The sequence below is a fragment of the Desmodus rotundus genome, chromosome 10 (genome assembly GCF_022682495.2).
Source record: "Desmodus rotundus isolate HL8 chromosome 10, HLdesRot8A.1, whole genome shotgun sequence".
In the NCBI taxonomy this organism is placed as follows: domain Eukaryota; kingdom Metazoa; phylum Chordata; class Mammalia; order Chiroptera; family Phyllostomidae; genus Desmodus; species Desmodus rotundus.
The window spans coordinates 27,329,428-27,350,975 of record NC_071396.1 but is presented as its reverse complement, the minus strand read 5'-3'; the positions used below and the strand labels follow the sequence as shown (position 1 = coordinate 27,350,975).

The 21,548-nt window shown below is 46.0% G+C and overlaps 1 protein-coding gene across 6 annotated transcripts in view; it reads left to right on the top strand.

Moving 5' to 3' along the window:
* TJP1 (tight junction protein 1) overlaps positions 1 to 21,548 on the top strand; it is a 169,502-nt gene that overhangs the window by 132,161 nt on the left and 15,793 nt on the right. For 4 of the 6 annotated variants that reach the window (XM_053912793.2, XM_053912792.2, XM_053912791.2 and 1 more), the window contains 13 exons: positions 4,112 to 4,251; positions 5,268 to 5,373; positions 7,496 to 7,646; positions 9,648 to 9,756; positions 10,711 to 10,930; positions 11,198 to 11,382; positions 11,480 to 11,575; positions 14,571 to 14,653; positions 15,486 to 15,696; positions 15,968 to 16,068; positions 19,055 to 19,405; positions 19,730 to 19,969; positions 20,602 to 21,447. In XM_053912793.2, coding sequence (XP_053768768.1) covers positions 4,112 to 4,251; positions 5,268 to 5,373; positions 7,496 to 7,646; positions 9,648 to 9,756; positions 10,711 to 10,930; positions 11,198 to 11,382; positions 11,480 to 11,575; positions 14,571 to 14,653; positions 15,486 to 15,696; positions 15,968 to 16,068; positions 19,055 to 19,405; positions 19,730 to 19,969; positions 20,602 to 21,447 — 2,839 coding nt within the window. The remainder of the gene's footprint in view (positions 1 to 4,111; positions 4,252 to 5,267; positions 5,374 to 7,495; positions 7,647 to 9,647; positions 9,757 to 10,710; positions 10,931 to 11,197; positions 11,383 to 11,479; positions 11,576 to 14,570; positions 14,654 to 15,485; positions 15,697 to 15,967; positions 16,069 to 19,054; positions 19,406 to 19,729; positions 19,970 to 20,601; positions 21,448 to 21,548) is intronic. The other 2 variants (XM_053912796.2, XM_053912794.2) reach the window with 1 other exon arrangement.

Genomic DNA, 21,548 nt, shown 5'->3' with positions numbered 1-21,548 from the left:
TCTTCATTCTCGACATTTGGTTGTCATGTTTTGAATTTCTAGAGTTTTTTTTTAATTGCAGGTAAGAAAAAAAATTGAAATAAATGTTTTTGGGTCTTTATAAGCAAATAGTTTAGTCTCCTTGTTGCAGAGCAGCAGAGATTTTTTGAACTGTTAAAATTATATAATTCTTTAATCTCATCCACTTCAGAATGTTCATATGTATAAATACCATTTGCATTTTTTAACGCAGAGACTGCAGGGAGAATTTACCATTTTATCCTGCCCTTTATGTTTTGAGGTGCCCAGACAGGTTTGGGGGTAAAGCTTAATTGTACTTAATTATTCTTAGACTAACTGTACGTGAGCTTGTTATGTAAGCAGTGGCTAAAACTTTTGACCTTGTATCATTTAAAAGTTGTACATTCTGATTTGAACTGGAAAATATCTTAGCTTTTAGAGTTTTTTCCTAAAAAACTTTTACTTCCATGCAGCTCGTTTAGTAAATGCGATTTAAAATTGGAGCGTGCCCCCAGAGCAGGTAAATGGATTTGAAAGTAGGAACTACAAAAAGTGCTTGTGTTTTGCCCTCTCTGGGGGTTGGCCGAGATGGCACTTTTTCCTGGTAAGAGATTGCTAACAATGTGCTCGAATAGAACCAAATTATTTGTTAAAAGTGAGACAGTTCCATTTAAAAATACTACTAAAGTCAACATTGTTATATTTTACTCTTCAAATATTTAAATTGTTTTGATCTTTGTCAGTAACGTGTAAGTAGTCTCTTACAAAAGTAGAAGAAAATCTAGAAAAGTAGAGATAAATCTAAAGGTCCGCTGGGCTGCTGTTCCGTCCGCTTCTCCGCGCAGGGCGAGCCGCTGTTGCCCGCCTGATTGTATCGGTGTAGGGGTTGTACGTGGGCGCGTGAGTGTGCACGTGTGTCAGCCTGACTCTGGGGGGGGTGCTTCCATACTTCAGGGGTGTCGCATGGTGTGCTCTGTAGTTGTGCTGCTTCACAAGCTGTCCTGGAGCCCTTGCATGTCTCTGCATGCACACTCTCGTAATTTACTTTAATGTTGCAGATCTGAGGTTCAATTACAAAAGCAACGTGTGCTTATTAAAATAGGTCAGATCGCCAGTTCCCACCGCTCTTGAGTTAAGCTTTTCTTCATCCTCATCCAAACATTCAGCATCCTGTGTAGAGTGTGTGTGTGTGTGTGTGTGTGTGTTTTCATAATTAAAAAGGTCAGGCTCTGCCCATCATTTCCCAGCTAGTTATTTCACTTAGCAATGTGGGTTGATTGTCTTCCTGCTTATTCTTTTGGTGAGAAACATCTCAAAATTTAGAAAGGCCATTTTTAGGTCTTTGCCCATGTAGACAATGTTGGCATAATCATCCTTGTCCATGAATTTATATACAGACCCTTTTAAAATTTTTCTGAAGTCATCAGAGAGGGTGTTGGTGTTAACTGTAACATTTTCCTGGATAGTACTGTACTGGATCACTCTTCCAATTACTTGTAACTGCAGGTCACTTGTTTCTCAGAATTCCTTGTTTACCAGTCTGTGCATAGCATCATCTCCGTACTTAAATTGAGTTTCCCAACTACTCACAATGCTGAGCGCCTTCCCATGGGATCACAGGCCATTGGCTCCCCTCCCTAGTGTGTTGCGTGGTTTATTTCTGTCACTGGTTTTTCTGTTTGTTCAGTTAGTAGTAGCTCTTTTTCTGAGCATGTTGCAAATATGTCCTCACACTATCTTTCGTGCAGTTACATTGAATCTAGTGAAATATTTTTGTTTTTCTTTTATGACTTCTCAATTTTTATCTTGCTTATTTAGGGCAAACTCCCCCAATATAAGATTGTACAAATTTTCTCTAGGAGTTTTACTGTTTTTAATGCTATTGTTGCTGGCATATTTTTTCACTTTTATCTGAGGATACTGAGAAAAAATCTGTTGATTTTTAAAAATTAAGTAATACTCTCTTAATTCAAGTAATTTTCTAGTATTCTTCTATACTCGCTACATTTTCCCCAATACCTCAGGCCCGTTATCTCTTGATCGCAGCATCCGAGTCTTCACTGTGATGGTAGATGGCCGTGCTGCGGGCAGGCCTTGCGTGCTGGTGCCAACCTCAGTGTGAACACACCCAGCATTTCACTCTTCCACGTGGTGCTGGCGCTTGGTTTTGGAAAATGGTCTCATAATCATTTGTATTGCCTGCTTGCTTTATTTATGTTTTTCATTAGGAATGACTTAAAATTTTCACGTGCCTGTTTTACTGACACTACCATTTTTTCTTTACTATTAGGATGTAATAATACATTTTGTGAGAGATTCCTAGTGTTGAAGGAGCCACGAAGTTTTGAAATAAGCCTGCTGTGGTCATGGTGCAATAAGTTTTTAATCGCTGCTGTATTGGTTTGGCTACGCTGTGCTGAGTGCTCTCCCCGTCCCTAGTTTAGAACACCTGGTTTCCCTGTTGTGCTGCCATCGTCGGGGTCAGGAGTGAGGGCTCTGTTAGCTTCAGACAGCTGCTGATCAGCAGAACATTGACAATTTTAAAGACGGGCACATGAGTTCTTGTGACACTGTTCCATGTGGCCCTGTGTGTTTGGAATTTCCCGTAATACAGAGTGTTTAAAATTGAAGCAGAGGCTTTTCTCTATTTTCCTGTGGTCAACGATAATAGGAGGAATAGGAATTACTTTGTTTTTCAGAGGTTGGGAGGTCTTGGCTGAGAAACCTTCCATACCTGATACCTTTTTAAATTGTAGATCTTCATTAATATTTTTTAAAAGATTTTATTTATTTTTAGAGGGGAAGAGAGGAAGAGAAACATCAGTGTGTGGTTGCCTCTCTCGCGCCCCCTACTGGGGACCTGACCTGGCCCTCAACACAGGCATGTACCCTGACTGGGAATGGAACCAGCGGCCCTTTGGTTTGCAGGCCTGCGCTCCATCCACTGAGCCACACTAGCCAGGGTTTGATTTATATTTTTATTTGAGGTATATTTGTTGGCCCCTTTTTAAAATGTATTTGGATTTCCTCAGCTCAAATTTTATATTTGGGGGGGTGCTGTTGATGGAGATGTATTGTAGTTTTAATTGTTTTGTTTGTTGCTAATAGAATTGATATCCATGTAACTATTTCTATAAGTGTTTTAGAAATACTTACATTTCTCTAGGATAAACCTAGAAGTGGAATTAGTTACAGGTTGTTGCATGTTTGCACGTCTTGTTTTGATAAGTAGCTGCCAGTTTACCCTCACATAGTCACACGTATTTACACTTGCTTTTACCATCCTCCTGTGAGTTCTGCTTCTCCATGCGTTTCCCTACAGTTACGGGAAAGCTCTCGGGTGACAAGATGACTCCTAGTGATTTTAACCTGCATCTGCCCAGCTGCTACTGAGCGTCTGAGCGTGTGTATTGTCTGTTTGCGAGCCCACTTCGGTGAATTGCCTCTTCCTAGTACTTACGCATCTTTCCCATCCGTCATGTCTTTCAAACCGACTTACAGATTGTTGTGTTTTTTAAATACCAAATTCTTACATGTTGTCAGATCAAACGATATGCAATTGCTGATATTCAGCTGTTTGAACTAAAAACCTCATTTCATTTGGTTTAATCCAATACTTATATCTTTACCAATTATTTGCATGCATTTTAACTTTTCACGTAGTCGCCTTTGATGATATATCACGGCTTCTGTGCGTTGAGTCTTTTAAAGTTCTTCACTTTCAATGATATAGACTTTAAAAATTACCTGATGTTGAGGACTTTATCCCATCTGAAGTGAATTTATATTTTTGTCACTGGTGGGCGCAGAGAGCTAATTTCGCACGCTGGTGGACCGCTGCCCCAAGGCTGTGAAAGGCAGCGCGTTCGCTCCGACAGTGTCAGGCTGCCAGTACCGGGAACTGCTGGTCTGGGTGGGCTGCTCCGTTCTCTCTCTGTCACGTTGACCTACTTTTCTCTTTCTCTGGCAGCGCTGCTTGAGTTTTAATGACTTGTCTGTGATACGGTGTTGAACTGTTACAGCAAGTCCCCTGTCATTTTCTCTAAAGTTCTACAAATGGTTTTCACACCCATCTTCAAGCTTACGATTTTTTCATTTTCGGAATGTACAGTCTCCGGAGCAGAGAGGAGGAGCGAGCTTCTAAACCCGGGACTGTCTCGACTCCTGTCAAGCATACAGATGACCACACGCCTAAGGCAGTGGAGGAAGCTGTCATTGAAAGAAATGAGAAGCAAGCACCTACTCTTCCAGGTGAGCCCGCGAGATACTGAGTCCAGAGACATTGGCACTCAGACTAAAGTATTCGTGGGATTTACGGGAGATGTAAAAGGTGCTGCTAGTACTAATATTACTATTACATTATTATTACAACTGCTGCCAGGATTTGAATTCTTTTATATATTGGACTTTCGGCATTTTCTTTGTGGGTGGAAGGTTGGCGTGGGTCAGTAGACAAGGACTTGTTTTTTCGAGGTAGAAATTACTCATGGTTTCAGAAAAAAAAATTAAGTTATTTGCTTACTGAAAGTGTCATAAACACTGTATAAAGTATGCCTTGTGGCGCTGTGTGTGAGATTGGATATAAGAGTCTGCAAGGTTTCGAGATCTGATTGCTTAAAAGGCCTGGAGATTTTGGTTCTACTGTCTGTTCCCTTTCTCCAGCCTTTCTGATCTGCTTGTTCAGTGTCAGGAATATGGGTATTTAAAAATAAACTTCACAACAGGGAAGAAAGAAGTCTGCTTTGACAGCCTTAACAGAAATGTAGGTTCCCACGCATTCTTCTTCTGTTGTTCTTCTCAAGAATACATTTTTCAGCCCTGGCTGGTGTGGCTCAGCAGAGTGAGCGCCGGCCTGAAAACCAAAGGGTCACCGGTTCAATTCCCAGTCAGAGCACAGGCCTGGGTTGTGGGCCAGGTCCCCAGTAGGGGGCGCGCGAGAGGAAACCACACGCTGATGTTTCTCCTCCCTCTCTCCCGTCCCTTTTTTCTAAAAATAAATAAAGAAAATATGTCTTAGAAAAAGAATACATTTTTCAGAACAGCTGTTTTTGCGGAGGGCACAGGTGACTGTGTAACACACGTACTTGTTATAAAGACACTAGAATTGACAGCCAAACCGAACACTGACACATATAGTATGTGTTCCTTATCAGGTTCTCTGAACACACATGTTTTGTAGATATTTTTGTTTACTTCATTGGTTCTTACATTATTATTTCATTTTGTAATAAATGATTTCTACACAATTTAAATTTCCTTTCTGTTAGAACCAAAGCCCGTGTATGCTCAGGTTGGACAGCCCGATGTGGATTTACCTGTCAGTCCATCTGATGGTGTCCTGCCGAATTCAACTCACGAGGACGGGATTCTTCGGTAATGCGATTTTAAACTCATGCTGTCTTCTCTCTCCAGTGTTAAGTGTTATTTAAAGTGAGAGTTCAGTTGCAAACCGTGTTCGTTTACTTTTAAAAATACTGTATACCATTAATACCAAGATAGGAGGTTTAAAAATTTATTTATATGCTAGGATCAGAAGCTAAAGAACAACAAGGATACTGTCTGGATGTTTACTTTTTTCTTGCCACCATCTCCTGCCTAGTTTTTAGATCCTGAATGAAAAAACTGAAAAATTGTTGTCTCTTTAGACATCAGATTTTTCACAAGCTTTCCAATGCCCTCGCATTAAAAGCAAGAACAAAAGAAAAACTCTAGTGCTTCTCCATTTCCCTTATTCACGTTTTGTCCAGGTAACTGTTTATTCAGCCTGTCCCGTAGCATCCCTGGCCACTAACTGATGGTGGCGCCCACCACCCCCCGGTCGTGGGAGCCAGAATGTTTCCAGGCACTGTCAGATGCTTCCTGGGAGCAAATGCACAGCTGTTCGAGAGTCTGTTCCAGATTAGTTAGCATCTCTAGGTGTTCTATGTTCTGCACCTTTTATTACTTTATATTTTGTGGTCGATGGGATAGAGATGTAAATTGTATAACCAGATTCAAGCCATCTTGATTATCAAATTAATTTTCTGTTGCCTCTCTGGTAAAAGGGAGCTGACCCAACACTGTGAGGCTGAGCCTAAAGCAGTCCTCGAACAGTGGTTTTTATGGCCAAATTGTGCGGGAGGAGGCAGACAGCAATGTGCCTTTTTGCTTTGTGAGGCACGGCAGATGGGTGCGTGTTAGAAGAGAACTTCCCGGGGCCTGGGCCATAAGGAAGATGAGTCTGTTATGGTGAGCTCTTGGCTCATGGGAAAAGGAGGACAGCCTCACAGCCAAGGGCCCCACACCCTTCACGATAACACAAGGTGCCACCAGCCCCAGCCGTGCGCAACCGCGTCACACCCACAGCCACTCAGGTTGTGTCCGGCCATGCGAGGCCACGTGAGTGCCTTCTCAGTTCTGAGCTGAGGTGGTCTTCGGGGGCTTCAAGGACTAAACTTCTTTTTCCTCAGCTCATTCATTTGTTTCATTTCATTTGTGTGGGGTTATTTTAAGTTAGATTTTGTTAGTTTCTAATAATTAGCTCATTGTTACTTATTGAACAAAGAGGAAAGGGACTTTTTCTATACTTCATGTCAAAAAAGGCAGAAGAATGTGGGACAGTTACAGAACCTAGGAGGGTAATTTGTAGTTATGTTTGTAGTTCGTAATTAATTACCCTTGGGAGGATTTGTAATTGTGACCTGCTTCTGCCCAGCCGTCCTTCTAAGGCGTCCTTCAGTGCTGGGCTGTAGCAGTGTCGTAGGCCTTTGACCCCGCATGCATTAGAGGGCTGTGCATGCATCACTTCCTTCCCATTGTCTCTAGCAACAAAGGGACAGAGATTGAACATGGGGCTAACCCAGAAACGCTGAGCGATGACCAGGAGTTCACTGCAAATCCTAAGGGCTGCAGAGTGCGTGATGTTTGTGGCCAGCCAAGAGCGTCCACCAGCTGTGAAGTCTCCTCTCCCCTGTCCGTTGGCTGTAGAGGTCACAGTACTTGGAGCCTGGCTCCCACTCCCTGGTGTTGGGGACATTTGCAGTAGCTCATGCTTCAGTTTCTATCTGTATAAAGCAATACTGCTCAGCTTCTCAGTAGAGATGATATGTTATGAATTGGGATCGTTAAAGAATGGGAGTTGTTTTAGCCATTGGGAACGTACCCTGTATTGGGAAACATTGGCAAACATTGTTTTTATGAAGTAATCTTAGAAACTACAAACAAACAAAAAACAAAAAAAATAATTTTAGAAATTAGTATGTAAAGCAGTGCTTGCGTATCAAACCTGGATATTTTGAAATTTACTTTGTTAATCAGAAAATAAAAGAAAATGCTATTAAATCTGATTTGGAATTGTAACACTAAACTCCATTGTATCCAGCAAATCAGTGGTGTGTGGGAAAGCTCAGAGGTGACAGCCCTTTATTCCAGTTTGAATATTGTTTTCATTGCAGCCGTTGGCTAGAACTCCTCAAGCCTCTCTTAACTGTTTCAAATGAGATATTTGTTTCAACAGGCCCAGCATGAAATTGGTAAAATTCAGAAAAGGAGATAGTGTGGGTTTGCGGCTGGCTGGTGGAAATGATGTCGGAATATTTGTAGCTGGCGTTCTAGAAGATAGCCCTGCAGCCAAAGAAGGCTTAGAAGAGGGGGATCAAATTCTCAGGGTATGTCCGTACACTAACTTAACCGGGTCTCAAGCACTTCCGTCTGCAGGGACGGGCATCACACAGCAAACCTATGACAATAAGTAGAGTGTGACCTGCATCGCAGTCTCTTGTACCGCTTACATGTTCAGATTAGGAACCCATCAGGTCTTGGACATGCTGGACCTGTCGCTTCCTGTCCCCACGTTTGCTCTTACGATTGCTGTGTTATGTGCTACTGCACAGTGTGACGCTTTGGTCTCATTTTAGTCATTGGTGGTACAGGACCTACAAAACTAAGAAAGTCCTGGAGCCCTGTGATACACACCTTTTCTAGTTCATTCGAGCACTGAGGCTGACAGGGCTGCCCTGAGCCAGCACTTACCAGTAGGCCAGCGTCAGGTGTTGCTTCCCCTCCCTGGGCATGGTCTTCGCCGCCGTGCACACAGCCCTCGGGGGCCCTGTGTGACTGCTGACGCCTCAGGTGCAGGAGGTGGGGTTGCCTTCAGGCGTGCGTGGCTGCCTGGGCTCTGACACTTCACAAACAGATCAGCGCGTGTGGCTCTGCACAGGCCGTTGATCTGTTTTTGCGTGGGTCGGCCACGCATCAGGAGAGCCCTGTTGAGACGCAGCCTACCAGTGGGGTCTGTCTTCTTTCTTCCTTTTTCATAGCAGTATGGCCAGTAACACGCAAACATCTTTATCTATCTCTCCTCTCTTTAAAATAGCCAAACTCTTGGTAGGTGAGCCATTTTAATCAGAAGGTCAGATCTGTCAGGTGTGAGTTTCTGCATTTGCTCTACTTCTCACCTTCACATTGTCATTGCCCTTCTCTTCTGGCGACTTGCTGCCCGCAGGCTCCCTCCTGCCCATGGCCTGGATGCGGTCTCCCGGCCCACAGTCTTGCATGGGCGGGTTTCTCTCTCCCTCTGCTGGCTCTTCGTCTCTGCTTCACTGGCTTTTGTCTCTCCTTTGGCTCTTGAACTTGTTCAGTCCCTCCCCTGCTTTCTTTTCAGCCAGTGCTATCACACCGTTGAATAGCTTGGCTTCCACCCTGAATGCCACTGAACCTGGACTTGGATAAGCCACCAGAGACCTAATGTCAGCTGTAGCCCTCACTGTCCTTATATCTTCGCCACGTTTGAAAGTCTTAAGTTACCCTCCTTGAAGTGCTTTCTTTCTTGGATTCCCTGACTCTGCTGTTCTGGTCCTCCTCTAACCTTTCAAATTCTTTTCCTGCCTTCTTTGATGATTCTTCTACACTTGAGGGAATCAGGCATGCATCATTTTTAAAATAGTTCTTAATAGTCTATTTTTATTTGGGATCATAAAAGCAGTGCATGTTGACTTTTTCCTAAATGTGGGAAACTTCCAAAAGGTGAAAAGCAGCCACATGTACCTGCAGTTCTGCACACAGTCGCCAATAACATGTGGACAAGTCCATGTGGGTCCTTTGGAGCTTCTGGTACAAGTGGCTGTGCGCTTGGCACTCTTTCTGTCCCACAACAGGTGCTCTTCCAGAGGAGCCGCGGTGCACCGCTAGTTCCCTCCATCTCCATCCCTTTTCATTGCTTCTGTAGAGCCTAGCAAAGTAGGGTTCTTCCACATGTACACAACTCGGAACTTTTAAATTTGAAAGCCAGAGATTTCCCAGTGATAACAGATATGTAAGATTCTTTGCACATTTGCACTACTTGGAATTTTAAATGTTAAAGCCAGAGATTTCCCAGTGATAACAAATATTTGGAATTAGAAGTTGTCCTTGGTCTAAATGGGTTAGAGTTTGCAGCGGGCAATCTTTTAATGTCAGGATGCACGGTGACTACTCTTGAAATGCATTTACACCTTCACTGTTTTGTTTCCTTGGTTTCTACTTGTTCTAAATTACAGTGTGTTCTTTTCTCCAAAGTAAAATACATTTTTCCCCCTTGAAGTTGTGCTAGTTTTAAGTTAGGTAAACTCTGAGAGTTTGTTTCCTGTGGGGATAAGTATTTTGGTAATTTGTGAAATGTGTTTCAACAGGTCAACAATGTTGACTTCACAAACATCATCAGAGAGGAGGCCGTCCTCTTCCTGCTTGACCTTCCGAAGGGAGAGGAGGTGACCATACTGGCTCAGAAGAAGAAGGACGGTGAGCGACTGCCAGGATGGGGAGGAAATGAGCCTGTAGAAATGTGGGGACTAAAGTAGGGGTTTTAATTTCAATTCTTCTAAATAAGTTAGTCAGAGTTGAGGGACAGATGACTTTGCTCATCTCACAGTGAGCTTACGTACTGTAAGTCCCTAGGGACTCCCAACCTGGCAGTGCTTACTAGCACAGCAGCGGGCCTCCCGGCCGCTGTGGCTTTGCGATGGAAGTAGGGCGCTGTCCAACCCAGTACAGGCACGGGAGAATCCCATCTGTGTATCAGCCATCAGACCCACACAGCGGTGTGTGTGGGCAGCTTCTGATATTTGTGCTGGTGTTTTCTAGGCCTTCCTCTCTGATACTTGGTAGCATTAATTCAAGAGAATGCTGGATCCTCTCTGTGGTTGAGCACTGTTCATTCAGAACAGGGTTCTTCACCCTCCCGGTATTGACGCTTTGGGTGAAACAGTTCGTTATTGTGGGGCTGTTCTGTGCATCACAGGATGTTTAGAAGGACCCCTGCGCTCTACCCAGTAGATGCCAGTAGCACCCACATTCTCCTCCCAGCACCCACATTTACAACGATCTAGAAACACACGCCCCCTTTGGGGGCAGACAGAATTGCCCTCATCGGAGGGCAGCTCGTTTAGAAAATGGAATATCTGTGCCTTTAAATAAGGTGGTTCAAATAGAAAGCATGTGTGGCTTTGGACAGGTTGTAGGTCTTTGTCACTTGTCACGTGCAAAGCAGCGGTCTTAAGAGTTTATTCCCTGAGGTCACGGTGACGGACTTGAGGCAGAACACTCACCGCAGTGCTCAGCTGGTCCGCGTGTGCTGGGCGCTGTGGTGTCTGTGGTGGTTAACATTCCCAATGGCTTCTTCACGTCACATATCCTCTTCAGGGTGATTTCTTACCCACCAGCTATTGATGATGTTTTTCTCTGGACTCTCTTTAGTTTATCGTCGCATCGTAGAATCAGACGTAGGAGATTCTTTCTACATTAGAACCCACTTTGAATATGAGAAGGAGTCTCCCTATGGACTTAGTTTTAACAAAGGAGAGGTGTTCCGTGTCGTGGATACTTTGTACAATGGGAAACTGGGCTCCTGGCTGGCAATTCGAATTGGCAAAAACCACAAGGAGGTAGAACGAGGCATCATCCCCAACAAGAACAGGTACGGACGTTGATACACTTCTCAGAACCATGACAGAAGATTTCAGTCCCACTGGGAAGTGGGGTACTGTAAAGAATTGGTTTTCATTGTATTCATCACATGTGTAATTGACTTGGTTTTTCAAACTCCTCTATTGTATTTTCATCGTTAAGATGTAAACCGCATGGGAGATTCTGTCCAGAATTTGGACATCTCGTTCTTTCTGGGTCTTTTTCCACTTCATGCCCTTACAGTACCTGTATTTTCTTTTTATATCCTCCCGTCCAGAGCTGAGCAGTTAGCCAGTGTGCAGTACACTCTTCCAAAAACCGCGGGGGGAGACCGCGCTGACTTCTGGAGATTCCGAGGTCTTCGCAGCTCCAAGAGAAACCTCCGGAAAAGCAGAGAGGATCTGTCAGCTCAGCCGGTTCAGACGAAGTTTCCAGCCTATGAGAGAGTTGTTCTTCGAGAAGGTTGTTTGTCTTCTGCAGACTAACCTAATACCCTGTAATGTCAGTGTGCTTAAGAAAGAAAAGGTGTAAACTGTGTCTCATTTGGATTTCTCCCCAGCTGGGTTTCTGAGGCCTGTGACCATCTTCGGACCCATAGCTGACGTGGCCAGAGAAAAGCTGGCCAGAGAGGAACCAGACATTTACCAGATTGCGAGTGAGTAGCCTCAGCACTGACTGACGGTGAGGGGGAGGTGTTCTTTGCCAGTTACTCCTCGGAAGGATGTGTCTGATCCATTCACTTAAGGGAAGTAGGACTTTATGTAAGAGAAACTGCAGTTTACTCCATTTATTGAACTTGGGGGGAAACCTGAATGACTGAGTGATCCCTTGTTTGCCCAATTGCCTTTAATTATAAAGAGTGGCTATTTCTGAAGCTCTGGGCTTTATAAGACAGCTGCCGATGCCATTTAACCCTGACAGAATCACCACGGGGTGAGTACTCCTGCTGAGGTGGAGCAGCCCGAGCCCTAGGGTGGTACGGTGGGGACCACCACCCGCCTCTCCAGTCTAGCCTTCCCTGGCAACCCCGGCCCGCGAGCCACAGGACTCGGCTTTGAACCCAGCCCTTCTGGCCCCAGCCCAGTGCTTGCGGCCATTAAGCTAACAGAAATATTCAGATATTTAAAAAGGGTAATAAAAGCATGATTCATGCTATCAGTTGTTAATTGCAGACATTATAGTAAGTGAGAAGTGTGAACATTTGAGGGTGTAGTGCTCTAATTGCTTTTGCCTGCGCATTCTTTCATAGTTTCTCATAGTGTGGCTATTACGGTGGTTTAAGTATGCAGACTTCCTTAGGACCACTTTGGCTTATATAAATTATATGTAAAAACTTATATGTAACTTATATTGCATAAGTTACATGTAAAAGCCTAAACTTTATTTTCTAATTATAGTATTACTCTATATTTGGAGAAGTTAAAAGATTTATTTTGACATAAATCATCACCCTAAATTTTACCCTATTGTATTTTCTTCCATCCCTCCCACCCTTCATAAACGTGTTTTTTGAAGTTTTATATATACTGTTTTGAAAAGTTTATACCCTGTTTTCCTTCTTAATAATATTTTATTATACTGTAATTAAGTTACGGTGTGATCAGCCTTCTGTTGTTTGTATAGTTTGTTTTAAATTTATATTATTACAAAGGATGTAGAAAGCTGCCCGTATTTTACTTGCTTGGTATACTTTGCCTTGTTTTCCAAAGGATAAACTTCTAAAGGATAGCTTTTGCCATATTTATAATGATTTTCTTGACAAAATTCCCAAGGGTAGGAAGGGATGAACCATAGGACACACATGTTTTCTGGCTACTGCTGTGCATGGCTGTCACTGTGCCCCAGAGGGGCGGGCCTGCTCCTACCGGCGCTGTTTCACACTGTGTGAGTGCTAGTTCAGAGAATCAGAACGTGGCCTTGTCAGACTCCTTTTCGTTTGGTTGCTGGTAAAGTTGAATGAGGGTGTTGATTTTCTGAAACTCAAAAGATTGGCAGACAAATAATGGTAAAATCTGAGCAAGTTAGAAAATGTTTCTTCCTCATTCCCCACTCAGTTCCTCTCTTTTGGAAGAGTCTTTTCTGGTCATGGTTTGTAGACGACATTTTGCCTAAAGTAGGTGGCAACCTCGCCCATGACCAAACGCGTGGCTTTTACACGGCTTTTACACTTAGGGAAAGCAAGTGTGAAGACTTACTGAGCTCCCTCTTAAGGATAAATTGATTGGTTTAATTGGTTTTATTCCTCAGCCAGGCTCTTAGAAAAGGGATTCAGATAGCTTAAATTACATTTATCCCCTTTGGATCTAAGGAGAGTCCTTGACTTTAGGAATTCATAGATTTTCTCCAACCCAGACTCCCATCTGATCTCTCTCCTGTATTCTCGTGTGTGCACCAGATAGGAGGCCCCACCCCCCTTGCCTGTGGACCTTGGTCTCCTAGTCTCCTTGCCTGGAATCACACCCCTCACCCCGCAGGGTGACCTCTGTCCTTCCAAATGGCTGCCTTTGTTGGATCTGATTTTCCTTTCTGCCTTCCTTGTCACCGGAGTCGCAAACAACACTATGCCTTTATAGTGAAGAACTTCATGTAAATTGGACCCCTGAGATGCTTGGTTCCGCATCAGCCCAAGTTCCAAGGGGGTGTGTGATGTACCGGCAGGGAGGGACAGGTGCCAGCATGAAACCATGAGTGGCCTTCTCTGCTCCCCTGTTTGCCCTAACCTGGGCCTGCCCAGCCAGTCCACAGTAGCATTGTTGCCGATGGGATACAGACCTGCCCAGGTGTTGGTCTCAGCCTGCAGGGACTGGGGGCTGCGGCCAGGAGGGGTTTTCTCAGTTCATCTCAGTCTGCCGTACAAACGCTGGTGTTTCCTCATGTGTCCACAGTGTGGAAAAGGCTTGGAAGCAGAGTTGTGCCAAGCCATATTAGAGCCCTAGGCAAAAGAGAAAAAGTTGCATTTTTCTAATGGTTGATTTCGTTTTCTAGAACAGCTAAGTAGATTGAAAATTTTTGTAAAACATAAATAATGTTCATATTAAAACTCACTATTGTAAGTCTAAATATTTTATTTATATGAAACAATATAATTTTATTTTCCTGATTTTAATGAAAGCAAGCTCAATATTGTATTATAAATCTATTTTTTAATCTCATTTTTAATTCAGAATTGCCATAGTTGACGATCTCTCTTAGCCAAGCGACAGTCTTAAATAATTTTCATTCAAGTTCCATTTCCTGATTCTCTTTGAAATTGTGATATATTTATTATGGAATGTTAATACTGTATCCAAATATTCCATGATTACTGAGATCTTGGGGGACCCCCATTAAATTTTGCGCCCAAGTCAAGTGCCTCACCTGCCTTCTCCTAATCCCAGGTGTCGTCGGGAAGCATCACTCTTAACCCAGGGGCTCTCATTCAGGGCATTTCCACCCCACTGGGGACATTTGGCCATTTGGGGGCATTTCTGTTGTCCCCATGGGAACAAAAGGCAGGTGGGGGCCAGGACTGCCGCAGAACAGGCCATAGTGCACAGGTCCCACCCCCCTGAGTGTTATGTAGCCCGCACATCGGTAGAGCCCCGTGGCAGAGGAACTCTGACCTCACCAGTGGGAACTGGGTGTCTGTCTTTGTCTGACCTCGTGAACAGAGAGTGAGCCACGTGATGCTGGAACGGACCAACGCAGCTCGGGCATCATTCGCCTTCATACAATCAAGCAGATCATAGACCAGGTAAGTTACTCAGCACTGACCCGCTTCACGATGACCTGTGAAGGTTGTGTTTTTTAGTGGGGTGAGGTTTGGTTAATTTGAAAGTGGAAAGTAGTTTTTTTCTAAAATTGTCACTGGTATGCCATACCAAAAGCCGTTAATAACCACTTTCAAGGGAATAGTAGTACATGCATCAAAAGGTGATTTTTTGATTACCACATGCAAAAAAGTATTCAGATATTTTAATAGACTGTGTTCATACTGCATTAGTACAGTTCACGTTGCACTAAGTAGGGAATCTGTTTTTACTCTGTAGATAACATCAGGAACATTAAATTGTTACATGTATGCTCAGTCTAACCCAGCAATTTTTCACCCTGTATGGCATGAGAAGTTTTAAGCACAGGACACCTAACTAGCCAGGGGCACTGACCTCTTCCCTCAGATTGTCATGTAAAAAATGACAGCAGTAGCTCTCTGATGTGAATGAATCAAAATTATACTTACTTTTTGTCAGATCAGCAAAAAATACAATTTTTGGTGCACCGCAGAATGTTAGTACTTAGTTTGTGCCATGAGAAGATAAAGCTTGAAAATCACTGATCTACTCAAACACAGATTGCCCCAGGGCTATCTTAAAAGTGAGCTAGTTCCAGGGTGTTTGTTTTTTCTAAGTCGGGCCAGAAATTGCAACTAAATTACCCCCTGACCACAAACGTCCGACGCGTGGTCCTGAGACCCTGGAGCACGCTTGGAGGCCTGTTACGTGGGAGTACAGTTTAGGCCATGACGGGTCCTATGATGATTCTTCATTGACTGTGTCTTACATCCTTCCTTCTTCTTCTGTCTCCAGGACAAACACGCGCTATTAGATGTAACACCAAATGCAGTTGATCGTCTGAATTACGCCCAGTGGTACCCAATTGTGGTGTTCCTTAACCCCGATTCTAAGCAAGGTGTGAAAACAATGAGAATGAGGTTATGTCCAGAGTCTCGGAAAAGCGCCAGGAAATTATATGAGCGGTCTCATAAACTGCGTAAAAATAACCACCATCTTTTTACAAGTGAGTATTTTAAAGGCCTTCTTTCAGCCTAAGCATCTGGGCGACAATCTGTAGGCGCCAACGTTGTGCTGCCCCAGTCCTAAAACTCACATGTCCTTGGCCTGGATTGAAAGCACATGTTTTGTGCCAGATAGCAATTTGAGAGTTTTGTGTCCTGGAACACCGTCTTCTGTGTCGCCCAGCACTGGCGACGGAGCCCTAGCAGGGCTCAGCGAAGTCGGACTCTGGGCAGCGTGCGAACTGTAAAGCGATATTGTTCGTTTGTTTTCAGCTACCATCAACTTAAACTCGATGAATGACGGGTGGTACGGCGCACTGAAGGAGGCGATTCAGCAGCAACAGAACCAGCTCGTGTGGGTCTCTGAGGGAAAGGTGAGAGGTTTCCTAGTACTGTGTAAACCTCTGGGTTAAATCATACAACTGGTCAGAGATCTGTGGGCTACTCTGTTTTCTGATTAGGGAGGTTTTTATAATTTGTATGCGGGGGTTATGGACGTTTTTTTTGATAGCAAGATAATCAGAAATTTTCCCAGCTACTGAATGATCACCTCAGTGCTGTTCCCTTAAGAGAATTCTTAAACTATAATAGAAGGAGCAGGGTAGAGTTCAGGCTCGGCCCCTCTCTTCCTGAGGAGTGACTTTGAACCTGGCTTCAGGTTCCTCCTCTGAGGAGGGGAGTCACCTGCACTAGAGATGAGTGTTCCCAAAATGCTATCCTCGGCCCATAAAATTCAGGGCTTGCCTGGAGGAGAGGAGGTGCTGCAGGCAGAGGTGGGGCCTGCCACTGCCGCCCTTGCTGGGAGCACGGTCTCCCGAACGTGCTCCAGAGGGATGCAGCTTACAGGCGCTTCCCCACATCCTTACCTGTGGGATTTATTTCTTCACTCAGCACCTGTTAACGTTCTCACAACATAACCAGGAAATGCTGGACAAAGCAGTACATCCTTTTGGCTTTAAACTTTTAGCTCACATACGTCCAGATGGCCAGATTTAAAATGCCCAATTTCTGCTGTCACTCCTTGTGGTTTGAGAGCAGTCTTTTGTGGGAACGGTCTGTTCATTTGGGGGTGGGTAATAGGTTTCTCAAAGTTGACTGTTGAATGAGCCTTTTGGTTTTACTTTTATTGTACTGACTGAGGTTAGTACAATACTAATACGTTTGGTTGCTAGGGAAGATTGAGAATGTCTGTTTTTATTTTGTTCTTCACATCTCTTTGTCGGCTTGGTTTTTGTTGTGTTTTGCCCCCGCATGGCCTCCTTTGCCCCCTGCCTGGCCGTGGGTACCGGTGCTCTGACGGTGCATGCTGCATGCTCAGAGCCACCGTCCCCTTGTCCCAAACACACAGCTGCTGCTGCAGGCACAGGTGCTGTGACACCCACCGGCGGTGTCTGCTCCCCCAACCCTCGGCAGCACCACTACCCTGGTTCTTGCGTCAGTGCCCCCGGGGGTGGGGGCTGTGCATATGAGACCTGTCGGCGCGCTCTGAGTACCTAATGTCAGCTGGGACACCTGAGAGGGAACCAGGGTGGGAACAAGCGAGCCACTGTGCTCTGCAGCCCTCTCCGTGCTGCTCTCCTGTGGCAGCACAGCTCCGCGGCACCCTCTGTCAGGCGGCCTGCTCACAACCTGCGCTGGCGGTTCCTGAAATGAAATGGGCTCGTGAAAGCACAAAGCCTACTGTCTACCTAGCTGAGAGGTTTTTTTAAATCCTCAGATCTTTTTTATTTATCATTACTCTTCGTGATGATGTTTCCTTTCTTTGCTTAGGTTGAAAATAAAGGTCTTAAGTCCCCCAACTTTTTATGTGAGAAAAGCAGGTTATTTATTATGAGGACAGATGGATGCATTTTGTAAATCAGAAAATGTTATTACAGTGTAAATCAAGCTTGATTTCTGCCACCCCCTTTCATTCAAGTATATTTTACCTGAAAAGATTCTTCAAGTGAAACCACTTCATTTCACGCTGACTCCCCTGAGCTGACTGTCGGGATCTAGTGGCCAGAAAGAGTTCCTGTGTCCAAGGTCCTGCAGTCTTCTATGTCCCCTGCTAAACCAAGGAGAGTCATCTTGAAACTTTCTTAACCTGTTGGGGTAGGCCATCTCCTGGTCCATAGTGACCCGTGGTTCTTGCTCGCTTCTGTACCTCGTACCAGGGCAAGAGCCAGGTGCACTGGTGAGCTCTGAGCTACTCTTCCCAAGGCCTTAACTATCCTCCTGGCTGCCTGCTGGGCAGCAGCCTCCCAGAACCCTGCAAGGTAAAGACCCCAGCAGATGGCAGGGCTTCTCTTCTGCAGCTGCAGTGCAGAGTTCAGAGCCATGGAGATCGCAGGGGGATGCATTCTGCTGTGGCCTGGACGCCCGCTGCCCCAGGCCAGCGGGTGCAAACCAGAGCCTGCGGGGAGGCCTGGTGCAACCTGGCTTTCCCTCCCACGAGGGCCGTGGGCAGGGTCCGGCTCTCACACAGCAAGCATGGGACTGTGTGGGAAACCCCATTCAGGTGGCTCCAGCCTTCTATTTGTCCTTCAGTCCACGCTGACGTGGAAGAAAGACTGTCTGAATTCTGGGTTCCAGTCCTTTTTGTGCCTGATGGGACGCCGTGTCCAGGCAGGGTCTCAGGGACTGTGCTGTTCCTTCCAGGCGCTACTTCCAGATCAGTACCCAGTGCCAGCCTGTCGGCACAGCTCTTTACTCCCCATCCCCTCCAGTGTTCCTCCTTTCTTTCTGGCCTTCTCTGAAGACAGTGAAGACTGGGAAACACAGAGTCAGCTCTTGATTACTTGTAAAAGAGAAGCGTAACTGCATTCCTCTCTCGCTTCCCATTAGCTGCTGCATCTTTGACGAGTAACAGAAAGACCTTGTCAGGGTGGCAGCCAGCACGGAGGCGACGCTTTTCCGTTGCGTTTGACAAAAGCTTCGGCTCTTCCCCAGCGTGAACCGTGGCGTTTCTTGTCATGGCTGTCCTCCCATGCGTGCTGTCAGTGTGTCCTTGTTCCTGTGAGCTTGGTTTGACTGTCCCTCCTCACCTGGCTTTGGGCTGACAGGCCGGCAACTGACAGGTGTCATGAACCCGAGTGGTGCCAGCATTGCCTCACCCTCCTCCTTCCGGGCTGGGCCTGAGCCCCGCTGGGTCCCCACAGCCAGCTGGTGTTTGGTCCGTCCCCGCCCCGGGGTCTCCGAGGCCGCTCTGTGTGTCTGCCTGTGTGCTTGTACAGTCTTCTCGGCCTTTCCTCCGCAGAAGCTTCGAGAGCTAGGCGATTTCTTCACAGGGCAATATCCCTTTCTCTCTCCCTTGTAAAGAAGGGTCATCGCTTAAAGAACTGCTGAATAAATTTTTCAATTTACTTTTATTTGACCCAGGCGGATGGTGCGACAAGTGATGACCTTGATTTGCATGACGACCGTCTGTCCTACCTGTCAGCCCCGGGTAGTGAATACTCAATGTATAGCACGGACAGTAGACACACCTCTGACTATGAAGACACAGATACAGAAGGCGGGGCCTACACTGATCAAGAACTAGATGAGACCCTTAACGATGAGGTGGGGACTCCCCCGGAGTCTGCCATCACACGGTCCTCTGAACCTGTGAGAGAGGACTCCTCTGGAATGCATCACGAAAGCCAGACATACCCTCCTTACTCACCACAAGCGCAGCCACAGCCCATCCATAGAATAGACTCCCCCGGATTTAAAACAGCCTCTCAACAGGTAAGCAGCAAGCGCCCAGCGTTCTGCAGTTAGAGGTGCGTTATGGAATTTTAGAGTGGTGGTTCAGCTAAAGAATATACTCTGTCCTTTCTCCAGATTAAGAATTAACTTTTAACTTTGCGATGAAACCACCAAGGACTTAATTCTAAACTCTGTGTGTTCCTCTTACACAGCAATATACCGAATTTTCTAAAAACATAGGACCTAAAGTCATAGTTTTGTCATTCTGCACACTTAAAATGTATGTTTACCAACCACGATAAGTAGAGGTGGGCAGTTAGCGGTAAATGAAACAGCATTTAAAATATTTTAAACACTTCACAGAAAGCAGAAGCCTCATCTCCAGTCCCCTACCTTTCGCCTGAAACAAACCCAGCACCATCAGCCTCTGCCGTTAACCCTCACGTAAAACTAACTCATGTCAGACTGGAGGAGCCCGCCCCGGCTCCCCCCGCCTCTCCCTCAGCACAGGCCAGCCCTCTCAGAACTCCGGGTGCTGAGGCGGCCCACACAGTGCTAGGAGACCGAGGAGCCTCACTGCCGCCGCACGCAGACCCAACGCAGGTACCTGTGCTGCAGCGCCGCCCTCGCGCTCCCTGCCCACTGGCCCACGGCCACCTGGGCCCCCCGCCGCTGTCCCTTCGCTGTGTCCCCGTGGGCGTGCATACCAAAGCGCTTGCCGTCGGCACAGAGCGTCTGCGTCTCATAGTTTGCATGGCTTCTGGTGGCATACACATGATTCGGAAACAGGCCTTTTAATTGGGGGCTTTGATTAATATTTTTGTTGTTTTTGTTTTGGGGTTTTCTGTATCTCCCCGAATTCCTCACTATATCATTGATGCCCATCATAGACATTCTTGTTTTTTAAATTATGGTGTCTGTTCATTTTCTTCATGATTTTTATTTTCAATGTGCAAATCAAGGGGAATCAATGTTTTAGTGCATTAGTTTTCAACTAAACCAAATAATTACCTTTCACTCCCTTTTCATTTAGCACATGCTAGAACATAAAAGCCCTTACCTGCACTGTAAATTTTGAGCTTTCATGTAAACTGGCTTTCTCCACTAATCTCTTTCTGCCCCAGTAATAAATGATAGAACATAACTATTTTTACATATTAAATCATATCTTGTCTATTAAAATAGACTCGCGTTAGAACCAAGCCTGTGCACTTACCCATGAATTTGTTACGCAGGTGTACAGAAAGGACCCCTATCCTGAGGACATGATAAGGCAGAACCATGTTCTGAAGCAGCCAGCGGTTGGTCACCCAGGGCAGAGGCCGGACAGGGAGCCTGCCCTGAGCTACGAGCCGCAGCCCCACTACCTGGAGAAGCAAGCCAACAGAGACCTGGAGCAGCCCGTGTACAGACACGACTCCTCCAGCTACACGGAGCAGTTTCCTCGGCACTTCGACCACCGCCTGCGCTTCGAAGAGCGTGTCCCTGCGTATGAAGAGCACTGGTCGTACTATGACGAGAAGCAGCCCTGCCAGCCTCGGCCGCCTTTCGACAGTCAGCGCCCCGAAGAGTCCTCCGAGCGAGGGTATTTCCCACGGTTCGAAGAGCCAGGCCCCCTACCCTACGACAGCAGGCCGCGCTATGACCAGCTCCCTCGAACCTCCACCCTCCGGCAGGAGGAGCCGGCCACCCTTGGGTATGATGTGCACAGCAGGTACAGGCCGGAGGCGCAGCCCTACGCTCTAGCAGGCCCCAAGGCAGCTGAGCCCAAGCAGTATTACGACCAGTACCCACGGAGTTACGAGCAGGTTCCGGCACAGGGCTTTCCCTCTACAGCAGGCCAGTATGAGCCTCTCCACGGTGCTGCAGGGGTCCCTCCTCTGATGCCCGCTTCTCAGCACAAGCCGGAAGTGCCACCGTCCTCTACCAAGCCATTGCCTCCGCCTCCCGCTCTGACTGAAGAGGAGGAAGACCCAGCCATGAAACCCCAGTCCGTGCTCACCAGGGTGAAGATGTTCGAAAACAAAAGGTCCCAATCCTTGGAGAGCAGAAAGGATGAAAACCACACGGCCAGCTTTAAGGTAACTGTGTGACTGGGGCCTCCCTGCCTGGGACACCTGAGCATGTTTGGTGACGGGTAGTTCTAAATGCTTCCCAGTGCCTGCCCATCACCGTGCAGCCT